The following is a 13,048-nucleotide window of genomic DNA, read 5'->3' as shown; positions in this document are numbered from 1 at the left end:
AATAGGAATGTATTCCATCTCTTCGTAAACCCATTTAGATTCTCAGGCTGGAGCATCTCTTAAAGCAGAGGACGCAGTTTGTGAATTAAAGTCACCACCTTCCCTTCCAACAGCAGCAAACATGACTATTCCATGCTGCTGCTTCATTTGAAATGTGGTCCTTAGTTCTCCCTGGCACTTTAGGATTTACTTAGTGTTTGCTTCATCCTGGGCATTTTATTAATAGCAGATCTGGTGCTTTATTGTCATTTTATGACTTAAGACTGAATGAACTTCCTCTATCTTTCCAATTTCCTTTGTTTCAGGAAATCAAAATGCACACATTATTCCAGTGTGCACCTGGCCACATGGAATTGTGATTAGCATTTGTGTGGTTGCCTCAGCATCCTTGATTGTATACTGATGGTAACAACTTGTTTCAAGTACAAGCTTTGATGTGTTTGTTTCCATCCAACACTATAGATTTCAGGTAGAGTGGGAACTGGCTGATTATCACTCACTTTTACAAAACATCAAAGACTAGGTATAATTTTAGGATAAAAGTTGTGCAAGGTATCTTCTCAGAAGTTATTTTTCAAAAATCTCTATATTTAACCTATTTATAGATATTTCCCTTTGTAAAACAGAATTATTTTAGTGAAATAAGTTGGATGAATAATTTGAAAGGGGTATCTGGGACACCGGAAGGAACATTTATCTGAGGATGAACATATAGGAATTTTTGAAGTTACCCATTGCTCACAAATCATGTTTCTTCTATATATTTCTCTATATATTTTTGCTTTCGTTCATTATTCAAAATCAAAAGAAGATACAAGAATATGCATAAATGATTCCAAGAATATGAATTATGAAAATTTCAACCTGTTGCTATGCATTTGATAAACTGCATGTATATTTTTACAAGAAAAAGTGAATAAAATACTTGGATTGTTTCTGTTTTGTTTTTTTTTTTAATTTTGTCTACACATCTCAGACAATGCCAGCCTTCTGTGTCTGTCTTCCTCATGCCAAGAAACGCCCCTTACAATACCCCCTGCCCTTATGGTACTCAATTAAGGAGCCTGGCAAATAAAGGCAAAGTGCTCTTACTTATCTCTCTTTAAAAGAAGAGTCAGATGTAGAAATGTTTTAGGTTTTCTTAAAAATTCAGTAAAACCAACACATAAAAGTATTATTTTACCTTGTTATTTTGCTGATGTTGGAACTTCTTAACACTAGTTTTGTAGGCTTGATTTTTAGAGTGACCTGGTGACCTACAAAAGAAAGCAAAAACATGGTATCCTATTTCCTGGGTTTATTGACATTAATAGCAACTACAACTTTCTACTATTTTAGCTTTAAGATGATGACAGCAATGAAAATGGATTGCCCGTTTTCGCGGGTGCCATCCGAGAGGGCTGGAAGAAGCGTGCTCTCTGCTTCGACCCCTGAGTCTTGCCTTCCTGTTGGCTCAACCCGTTCTCAGGTAGCCAGCTCAGAATGGCTGAACAAAGCTAGAGAGAAAGATGGGGGATAACTTCATCTTGCAAAAAGTGGAGGTTTTTTTTTTCCAGAGTTATTTTTAAAGTCGTGAGTTGTGGTTGTTGAAAAACATCCATGTAATGACATTTGTTCGTACAACTTAAAAACCAAAGTTATTTTATAATTTGATGTATAGAATTCCAGAGTTTTTAATGTACATATTCTATAATTTCTGGTGGTAGTGTATACACATTTTGTACCTTGCTCTTTCCCTCTCTACATTATAAAATGGGTATAATATTTGGGGGATACTCTCTGACATATATTCCCGTATCAGTAAACTGTTTTCTTTCTCCTAGCATTCTGTCCATTTTAATTTCAGGCATAGAGATGGTATTACTATAGGAAGGGAGGGAGGAAGGAAGATGCTATCTTGGAGGTGTAGTCTGACGAGAAAAGTTCCTTGTTCCTTCAGCATGTTTGGTTCCTACTTGCCAATCACCTGGTTGGGTGATTTGGAAGCTCTGAGAATACTAAGGGACGGGTAGGTACCTGAGGTCAGGACTGAGAGATCACAGGTGAGAGAAATAATGAGGATAGAGACTTTCCCAAGGGTCTGGTGAGGCAGGGAGCACCCCCCCCTTCCCCGCCCAGCCCCTGACACTCCCCATACATCTAGACACCATCTTGGAGAAAGGAAAGGAAGGGAAAAGATTTTTAAGCCTGATTATATATTCCAAGGGAAGGGAGTTGCCTAACGTTGTTGCTTCAGTTGTTCATCAGATGAAGTTTTAAAAATGGATTGGACTGTATTAAACTCTAACTCCTCCCTCTCTTGGCTCCTCCCCGCCATTCCCACTGCTTCCCCATCCAGTGGAGAAAGTGCTTCTAAGGGAGTGAGACACAGCTGCTAGAAATAAAAAGTGGGCTCTTCCCCCATCTGAGGTGTAGCAAGTGAGTAAACCTGGGATCTTACTGTAGTAAGACAAGTACTTTCTTATAAAAATCTCCTCAGAGATGACACTTTGCATCCTCATTTCCTGAATCTGGCTCCTATATTTGGAAATAATTTTCATTATTATAAATAACACCACGGAGAACGCATTGGGCCTGTTAATTGAAGGACAAAGTGAAAAGTTCCAGATCTGAGGAAGAAAAGTCATAATTTACTATTAGATCTAGATTTGCATCTTTGCATATGTTATAATGATAATTGTGATTAATGAAAGTCAAACTCATTAAGCTAAAAAAGAGACCTTCGAAAATGAAAATTTTGTTTATTCTTGGGAGAATTTTTGCCAAGTTCCATACAACTGAATCTATGGGATATCGAAAATGAAGGAAATGAAAAATGTATGTAGTACATTCATAAATACTGAATGGAGGAAAATAAGGAAGGATAAGGTGAAAATATGATGGATGACGACTTGGCAGTGGAATGACAAAGAAAACAAACTGAAAATGTTTCTTGTAAATCAGTGGACTCATCTGTTCAGCAAGGCACTTGCCCTCGGTATAATTTTCCCATCTCTTTCTTCATCTTCAGGTAGACTAACAAAAATGCACTGAGTTTACAATTCTTGAGAGAGTGCGGCTTTCGGTGTCAGAACACCTTTGTGTCCTCAGCCGATTTGCTTTGAGTTTAGGCTTGCATTCCTGGCATTTCCTTACGGGGCTGCCCTCTGTGGATAATCATCAACCAGCTCCAGCCGGGCCAGCATCAGGGCCGTTTACCCTGAAGAGCATCTGATCTATCCCTCACCTAAACCCATGTATGCATTCCGATTATCCCCATTATCTGGACGAGAAATTTGAGGCTTAAGGTTGCCCAAGTGACAAGTAGTTGGGGTAGAGCTGGAATTTTAACTCTAAAGCCTCCAGACTTCATCGCTGCCTTGGTCTACGGTTGACAAGACCTTAAATGGTCATAAAAGTAAGCCTCACGTAAGTACACTGTAAGAGTCACATAAATGTTGGCATCCTGTGAGGAGCAGGAGGAGGGGGCAGAGATCCAGGGGGCCCCTCAGCACCACTGTGCTCAGGGGTGTCTTACGCTGAGAGTCTGCGGCAGCACGCGAGGGCAATGGGATTTGTCCTCATGCTAAGGAGATTCGGGTTTAGCATTTAACACTGAGCAATTCTTGGGGCTCCCGGGGGGCCCAGTCAGTTAAGAGTCCAACTTTGGTTTAGGTCATGATCTTCCGGTCCATGAATTCGAGATCCACATCGGGCTCTGAGCGGTCATGAGCCCAGCATCGGGTTCTGTACTGAGAGCTCAAAGCCTGAAGTCGGCTTCGGATTCTGTCTCCCTCTCGCTCTGCTCCACCTCTGCTCCTGCTCTGTCTCCATCTCTCTTTCTCTCTCTCTCTCTCAAAAATAAACATTAAAAAAAAAAATAACACTGAGCAATTCTCCTTTCCACTGTTCACTGGAATAGTAGCATGAGTGCATCTGCCGTTCCACATACTGGCGATGCTTTTCCTTACATCTTTGAGTGAACCATACAAAATTGCCAATATTTGACGATTTGTTATTGACAAAATGGCAAAGCCACATAGTGGAACCTAATATACTTATAAGTACACAGTTTTATTATTGTTATTACCTAAACAGGATCTATTATTCTGCAATTTACTTTTCACATTTAATAAAATGTCTGGGTTTTTTTTTTTCCTGTGGCAGCTCCAGTAGAGCTATATTATTGCTTTTTAACTGCTGTGTTCATGGTGAATGACACCACACTATACATGATTTAACTCTTTCTCCATAGATGGGGACGATCCAAAGTGATGATGCTGCGAACATTTCTGTAAACATATCTTAGTGCACAAATGCAATTATTTTTGTAGGAATAATTGTCTAAAAGTAGAGTATCTGAATCAAATTAAAAATTTTATAGTATTGATAAACAAATATTTCTTGAAAAACGGTTTTTCTAATTTACACATCCACCAGCAACGCTTGATGAACTCGTTTTCCCTGATGTTACCCACACTGGATATTAATAACCTTTTTGGTTTTTCTTATTTGTTTGTTTGTCTTTTACCAAACTCACTAGTATCAAGCTATCTCTATTGTTTGTGGATTTCCCTGATTATAGTGAGAACAAGCATCTTGTCCTATGTTTTCTTGGTCATCTGGATTTCTTCTATGAGTTTTTAAGATATAAAATAGGTTGCAAATATTTTTCTCTCACCTTCTTAACATGTTAATTTTATTTGTGGTGACTTTTTCCCTGTAGAAATCCTCTTCTTAATGTTATCTTGGTATGCCATTGGTATCCAGATTAGGGAAGGCTTTCTTTGTTTTAGCCCAGGATTATTAAAAATGGGTTTACAAATAGTTTTCCTCAATTTTCATAGTTTTTATTTTAAGTTTGAATCTTTGATATAAAATTGATTTGCGTAAAAACTAATTTTATTTTTTTCTAAATATAGAAGGTCAAATTATACTCTAACCATTACTGATCAGTCCATTCTCTCCCTACTGATTTGAAATGCTCATTAAAATAAATACTCTAGGGGTGCCTGTGTGGCTCAGTTGGTTAAGTGTCCAACTTTGGCCCAGGTCATGATCTCACAGTTTGTGAGGTTGAGCCCCACACTGAGCTCTCTGCTGTCACCATAGAGCCCGCTTTGGATCCTGTCTCTCTCTCTCTCTGCCTCTTCCCTTTCCTCTCTCTCTCTCAAAAATAAATAAACATTAAAAAAATAGATTCTCTAAATATAAGGATCTATTTGGGTCTTATATTAATTTTTTTAATGTTTTATTTATTTCTGAGAGAGAGAGAGACAACATGAGCAGGGGAGGGTCAGAGAGAGAGGGAGACACAGAATCTGAAGCAGGCTCCAGGCTCTGAGCTGTCAGCACAGAGCCCGACGCGAGGCTCAAACCCACGAACCGCGAGATCATGACCCGAGCCAAAGCCGAACACTTAACCAACTGAGCCACCCAGGCGCCCCAAGGGTCTTATATTAATTCTATGTATTTACTGTCCTAGTGTTCTAAATATTATTTTATGTATTGCTCTCTTATAGAGCAACCTCTCCATTATTGTACTTCAAGATTTTCTGTTCATTTTCATTTCCAGGGGATTTTAGAAACAATGTCAGATTCCATTTAGAATCCTGTTGGGACTTTGAGATTAACCTGGAGAAAGTTGACAGCATTCTCATAACCCTCACTCATCTGAATGGATATTCTGTGCTTTATGTTCTTTGTAAAGATGCTTTATAAACACAATTTCATATGCCCCTTGCAGGAACCCACAAGGTTTTACTAGTCTCATTATTCAATGAGGGAATTGAAATTTTGAGAAGTAATTGGTCCAGGGTCACTTGGTTAGTAAAGTGCTAAATCAAAATTTTAATCACAACTTGTTTGACTCCAGAATATTGCTTCTTAACCCTTATTGGATAGTTGTCTTCAATGTGTTAATACTTTCAAAGAACAGGGTATGTTTCATGAAGAGAAAGGCTAAATCTCTCTAGCTTCTTTTTTTTTTTTTAAGTTTATTTATTTATTTTCACAGAGAGACAGTGAGCAGGAGAGGGGCAGAGAGAGAGGGAGAAAGATAATCCAAGCAGGCTCTGTGCTGTCAGGCAGAACTGGGCACGGGGCTCCATCTCAGGAACTGTAAGATCATGACTGTAATGACGGAGCCGCCCAGGCGCTCCTCTATTGCTTCTTATTGACTGAGTGAGGGACAGATGGCCATGAGTTCCCTGGTGGGAAATTAAAGACTGTGGCCACCAGAACGAGTAAGAAGACAGTAAAAAAAGAAACATGATCTATTAAAGATATGGGTCCAAGGTGATCTAACGTATGAGTCTAAGAGACTGTGGAAATGTTCAGGTGTGTATGTTTGGAAACTCACTACTGGGAAAGGCGAGAGAGGCTCATGAAGAAGCTCTCTGAGGGTAGAGTCTACAGTGTGGACCTTATCTGGGTGTCACAGGATTTGGAGAAGAATCAGGAGCCTTTGTGTTCCCTGACCATTCATAACGCCACCTACCCTAAAAGTCTGGTTCGTGAATAGAAGGCCAATTGTATCCCTCCTCCCTTACCCTCTTCTTAAGAGCTTCTCAACCTTTCTGTTGGAAACCAAGGATTGATTAGACACAGCAGATCTATAGAAGGGACTACTATGTAATCATTAAAGGTGATGGCACAGAAAATATTTAATGACAGAGGGGGATGTTCTAAGTATGAAAGCTGAGTATAAAACAAGAAGCTAGGGGCGCCTGGGTGGCTCAGTCGGTTAGGCGGCCAACTTCCGCTCAGGTCATGAGCTCGCGGTTCACGAGCTCGAGCCCCACATCGGGCTCTGTGCTGACAGCTCAGAGCCTGGAGCCTGCTTCAGATTCTGTGTCTCCCCCTCTCTCGGCCCCTCCCCTGCTCATGCTCGGTCTCTGTCTTTCAAAAATAAATAAACGTTAAAAAATTTAAAACAAACAAAACAAAACAAAAAACACAAGAAGCTTGTGCGATTCTATTTTGCGTTAGAACATTCTATGTAAATATTCTGTATAAACTTTTCCATCAAGAGATAATAATAGCTAATAAGAATATCACATAATTTTTTATCTTCTTGTTCATAATTCTGAATATTCTCCAAAATTTTTATGATGAAAACTGTCTTTACATATGGGGAAAAAAACCCCAAATACATACACACACACACACACACACACACACACACACATGCACGCACACACACCACCACCACCACCACCACCACCAATTAAGGTGGTACAGCCAGACATACTGCATCAAAGAGAGCCTCGCAGGGCCCAGCCATGTGTTTGAACAAATCCTCTTCTGGGAGATTCTGATGTTCACTGGAGACTGAGAACCATATGGGTTTAAAGGGCCACATGCATTCATTCTAATGATAGGTTTCTCAAGAGCAAGAGCAACAAATCTTTGTATCTACAAAGTTCCTGTGCTCCACCTACCTGCACGGAGCTCCCTTCCCCTGGATGGCCTCACAGCCCTCTCTGGGGGTGCAGAGGCCAGAGTCCCGGCGGTCCAGGCGCACCTGGCTCTCATACCCTGCTCTGCAGCGACACTCTGCTTCCTTGGTCCACTCATTTTTTACACACTGGGCAAATTCGCCACAGGCCAGGAATTTGCAAGGGTCCGCTTGATCAGCTGTAAGAGATGAGACAGATTTTTTTTTAATGTNTGAGACCATGACCCGAGCCAAAGTCGGACGCTTAACTGACTGAGCCACCCAGGCGCCCCAAGATGAGACAGATTTTAATGAGTGCATGGATGTCTAAGCGGTGGAGTGGGCAGAAGTCAAAGGCAAGAGAGCAAATACATCTGCCACCACTCCATTTTGGCGTTTTGTACAGTAGTGTTAACAGACTGGGGTGAAAAGTGAAACACACATTTCTGCATCTTTGAGTTTATGACACAGATGATAACATATTTACTCTGAATATTATCATGAGCAAACTTGGTTCAACTAGAGGCCTTGTTAGAACACAGATTCCCGGCCCCGGCCTCAGAGTTTCTGACGCAAAGGGTTTGGGATTTGGGGGCAAATCTGTGCGTCTAAGGAGGTGCCAGGTGATGCTGATGCAGCTAACCTGGAGAGCACACTCTGCGAACCCCTGCATTAGAGAATTAAGGGTTTTTGTTTGTTAGGTTTTTTAAGGTAGGCATTTTCTGCAGAGATGAGTTGCAAAAGTATATATTTAAGATCAGTTGTAAGACCACTTGTAAAGTGGACAAGTAGTCGTTAATGTGGACAGTTTTGAGAACTCAGGACAATTCCTGCTTTAAAAAATATCTTTTGCTTAGTCCCTTGCTGATCCCTGAGGCCCCAATGTTAGAGATCTTTCCTTTGGGTTAATCGTTTTTCCCCCTATTAAAATTCAAGTGGGTCTCTAGTCACTGACTGCTCTCTTTTACTTTAAATTCTGTAGCCTTGTCTCAAAATTTTTCATAAATGATGAGAATCTCAGAGTATTTAGCTCAGAAGGCCTGTGACCGCTGCCGGCCCTTCCCTGTTCTTATAGAGCTGAGCACACTGACCTCTCAGGCAGAGAAGCAAGTGGCCTGAGTTCCCTATGCTGATGGCAGAACCGAACGGGCCTCTGGACCGCAGACCTTTGTTCCTTCTGCCCTGGAAGGAGTTCCTGCTGAATCATAGCAGCCATTTATCTTTTAGGTTATTCTTTCAAAAGGAACACAACCCACGCAAGGAGCTAGGGCACAGGTAGTCATGCATAAAGCTATTCTTCCAAGAAGCCTAGAGGAAGGTAAGTAGTAACTCACAGATATTTCTATAGGAAAAGCCAGTACCTTGTCCAGTGTAAGAGCTTTAAAGATGAGCTCTAAATACAAGTTAGAGAAGAGATTATAGTTTCAATTATTTAAAGTGAGTTGCATTTACACATGCAAAGATGAGGAAAGGCTGGACCCAGCGGCTTGAACAGAGGCCCAGAGGTGGGAAAGCAACAGATATGAGAAGAGAGGGCCGGGAAGGTCCAGTTTGGAGGCAGCAGAAAACTGTGCACGGGAAGGAAGGGAACTAAGACTGGAAAAGTAAGTTAAGGTCAAACTCTGGTAGGTCTTGAATACCATGCTAAGGAATTTGGAGTCTACAGGCAGGTGGGAGCCATGGAGGATTTGGGGGCAAGGAAAGGGTATGATCAGAATTGTGCATTAGAAGACATGTAAACAGAACTTAGAATTGTCAGAATTAGGATGATTTCAGTGATCATCTGTATTCCTCAAGTGGGAACATCTCAGAACTCTTGAGTTAGCAGGATTTAATAGGTTTTATACTAGAAAGAGTTTGGTGGCTAAATAATTTTTTTTTAACGCAAGGTGAAATAAATGCAATGGTTTTCTTTCTCTTTCCCTTGTTTCTGTCCCCCCCTTCTTTCCTCTAATCCCACCCCCTTCTCCTTTTACTTTTAAACCTCTTTAGGGTCATTAATAGGCTAATGTCTATTGTGAATCTTCAAGTGGAGAACATGGTCGGCTGCTCTGCCAAATATACTGCCCACATAAGCTCTGGGTAGAGTTGCTGAGGGGACATGGTATGGGGTGAGAAGGCCAATANGGCCTTAGTAAAACCAGCCCCAGCTGTGGGCAGGAGCACGCCCTAGAAAACATAAACGTGGGTCTCTCAGCAAGGCAGACGATGCTAAAAGACTTTACACGAAGTTCTATTTCTCTGCAGCTTGAGGAGACAAACAGGCCTGACTACTGTCAACCGGCTTTCTCTGCTTCAAAGTTCCTAAAGCTGGCCATGCTGTGGGAGTCTTGTCACGGTTTAGAAAATGACTCAGATTTACCTTGACAACCCAGGTGATTCACATCCAGGGCCTGGTTCAATAAATAACAGCTGTCAGCAACTTTACACTCAAGACTTTTAGTCTTGAAAGCAGAAGCCGGAGAGGAATAGTCAGAGGCTCCATTTCCTTCTCTCTGCAGTGGAGACTAGGAAAGCTGACTGAAGGCACAGATTCTAGCCCTCTGAAGAGTAAATGTGTGATAACAAAATGAGTTTCCCATTAAAAAAAAATTACTGTTTTACCATAATTTCCCTCAGCCCAGCCAGACGTTGTCTGTGCGCCATTAAAGCTGAACAAAACGTAATCAGGCAACACTGGAGAAATAAATTTATCCAAATTTGGGAGCCCTGGATCAGATATATTTGAAGAACAAATGCACCTTGTTTATAAATAACTTGCTTTTCCCATGTTATTTATGCAGGAGCGGTCTAGAGAGAAGTAGGAGACTTCAATTCACTGAGCACAGTTTGTTTGTTGTGGATCCTTCCTGGGTACTATGACAACATTCACTGATTCAACAGATAACAGCACTTCAAAATCTGCAGCACTAAGAATTTCAGACCAACTAATTGCTTTAGATTTTTCTTTAATCCTTATGTAAAATTTTACACTTTAGGGAGAATGTGAGAGCTGAAAGGTATTCTAGAACCTTCTCATGAATTTGCTCACTTCAGTGTGACGAAGCCGAGACTTCAAAGTTGAGTGTTGCAAAGACCACGGCTTTTGTGCTGGTCGTCTGCGTGAGGGCAAGACCCAGAGAAGGAAAGAGCCAGGAGGGGGAGCCATGGGATCGAGGCATGGAAAGAGACTGCAGGGAATTAGAATGCAACAGAAGACATAGTATTTACAATACTAACTGGTGAAGCAGCCCATACCGCTTCCATTACTCTACTTTAAATACTTCTCCTAGGTGTGTTGATGACCCTTTACTTACATATCATTCTCGGAGGGGCACCTACAGCTTCGGGCTTCAGGCAAAGACTGAGAACTGGCTGTGAGCTGATTGTGGGGAGGAAGTGCCATGGGGGAGAAGAGATTGTATGATGAACAAAAGTTTAGTAGAAGTTTATTATTATTTTTTTATTTTTTTCAATGCTTATTAAATTTCTTGAGACGGTGAGAGAGAGAGAAAGAGACAGAGTGTAAGCGGAGTAAGGGCAGAGAAAGAGGGAGACACAATGTAAAGCAGGATCCAGGCTCTGAGCTGTCAGCACAGAGCCTGACACGGGGCTTGAACTCGTGAACCTCACGATCATGCTCTGAGCTAAAGTCAGATGCTTAACAGCCTAAACTACCCAGGTGCTCCCAGTAGAAATTTCTTTTAACATGTATTTATTTTTGAGAGACAGAGAGAGCATGAGCAAGGGAGGGACAGAGAGACAGAGGGAGACACAGAATCCAAAGCAGCCTGCAGGCTCCAAGCTGTCAGCACAGAGCCTGACGCGGGGCTAGAACTCATAAACCATGAGATCATGACCTGAGTCAAAGCCAGCCACTCAACCTACTGAGCCACCCAGGTGCTCCCCTAGTAGAAATCTCTTCAGTGACACTTTCCCTATGCTGTTATCATTTTCTTTCTTTGTCATATCCTAAAGACATTCCTCTTTATTTATTTTTTAAATGTTTTATTTATTTCTAGGAGAGAGAGAGAGACAGCGTGAGTAGGGGAGGGTCAGAGAGAGAGGGAGTCACAGACTGAAACAGACTCCAGGCTCTGAGCTGCCAGTCAGCACAGAGCCCGACGCGGGGCTCGAATCCACGAACCGTGAGATCATGACCTAAGCGAAAGTCGGACGCTTAACCGACTAAGCCACTCAGGCGCCCCAAGACATTCCTCTTTAGAACGATGGATTCATTCATCATTCACTGTAGGCCACACGGCTCTTTGCCTCCTCCTGAACGTATCCCGAGGGCTTTGCACAAAACAAAATTTTCATAAAATCAGTTGAACTTTCCGCTTTCTGCTCTTGATTTGGTCAATACTGATAATGTAAATGTTTTGTAGTGAAAACCTGAAATGCTCTGTTCTGAACAAAGTCTGTAGCCTGGAAAGTGGGAAGTCAAGGAGACTTCAGATCAACAGTTGATTAGGAAGAGAAAAATTAGATGTCATTTTCTAGAAGAATATTTTCAAGTCATAATCAAGCTGTGTGTGGATTAGAGGAAGTGAAGTCCCCAGGATTGGTGGATAGGCTAGTTGGTCTATAATTGCTCTAGCTTCTTGGATTTGCTTAAGCCCTCTTTAAATATATTATTTTTATAGTGGGTTTTCTAGAGAGGTTTCTTCATGAGCCTGTACCACACTCAAGTATGATTTGGGGTAGCCCCTGGGCTTACTGTAATTGCTTGCTGGCAAAATGACCTAATTTTCTGTCCTTCACTTACTTAGGTAGCTCTTCTGCCCAGCAAATTTGACAATCTCTCTCCAGGGTACTTGGCCTTAGTGTGTTGAGCAAGTGTCAGGGTCTGCTAGTTTGCAGATGGTCAGAAAGTTCTATCCCGGTACCAAGAGGTCTGAAGCCTAGTCCTTAGCTTCCCACGAGGATTCTGGAGGTAGTCAAAGCACTACTGTCATTCCATTTCAGGACTTGTCCCCAAAGTAGCCCTAGGGATCATGGTCCTGCACCTCTAGCTTCACCAGGAGCGCAGTGACAAGGATTTACATAAACAGGGAGTCCACATTTGTCGAGGGCCATTTTGTGTTTGGCGCTGTGTTGGGCACTTCAAACAAGTTTTCACTAACATTCACAACAACTTTCCTAAATAGATACCACTGACCTCATGTTCATAAGTGCGAAAACTCAGGTCCATTTTAGCTAGTAAGTATAACCGCAGATTAACATTCATATGTCTGCTTACGATGTTCAGCTTTTGATATCATTCTAGTGGTTTTCAAATACAGGGTTTCCAGGAGACACCTTGGGGTTCCAAGGGGCTCACAAGGGATGGGGGCAAGCAAACATGCCAGCACGTCCACTCTTACAGTTTACATATCAGGCTTCCATGAATGCTTCGAGCAAAGGCTCTCTTAACTAAACAAAAGCTCGAAACCACTGTCTGCCAAACTCGTTCATTAGGCAGAATGTTTCCTTATACAAAGTACAGTCTCACACCACAGTAACTCCACACTTGTTTCTGTTGCTCAAATGTGACAGCAGTGAACATGGCTTGAAGTAAGTGGGCTCCCACGTGGGGCTTGGAAATATTTGCATCATTCTGAGATTTCCAGGGTAAGCACTGGAATTTTATGTATCAGTTTCTCCCCTGGA

General features: G+C 41.7%; 1 protein-coding gene across 1 annotated transcript in view; it reads right to left on the bottom strand.

Moving 5' to 3' along the window:
- IMPG1 (interphotoreceptor matrix proteoglycan 1) overlaps positions 1-13,048 on the bottom strand; it is a 109,052-nt gene that overhangs the window by 1,668 nt on the left and 94,336 nt on the right. Inside the window, exons 14-15 of the mRNA XM_077770166.1 lie at positions 7,422-7,617; positions 1,184-1,256 (exon numbers count right to left, since the gene is read on the bottom strand). Of these exons, the coding sequence (XP_077626292.1) occupies positions 1,184-1,256; positions 7,422-7,617 (269 nt within the window). The remainder of the gene's footprint in view (positions 1-1,183; positions 1,257-7,421; positions 7,618-13,048) is intronic.

This window comes from Crocuta crocuta, unplaced genomic scaffold (assembly GCF_008692635.1).
Source record: "Crocuta crocuta isolate KB4526 unplaced genomic scaffold, BGI_CrCroc_1.0 scaffold270, whole genome shotgun sequence".
In the NCBI taxonomy this organism is placed as follows: domain Eukaryota; kingdom Metazoa; phylum Chordata; class Mammalia; order Carnivora; family Hyaenidae; genus Crocuta; species Crocuta crocuta.
Note: the sequence above shows the minus strand (reverse complement) of the source record. Positions and strands in the feature narration are given on the sequence as shown.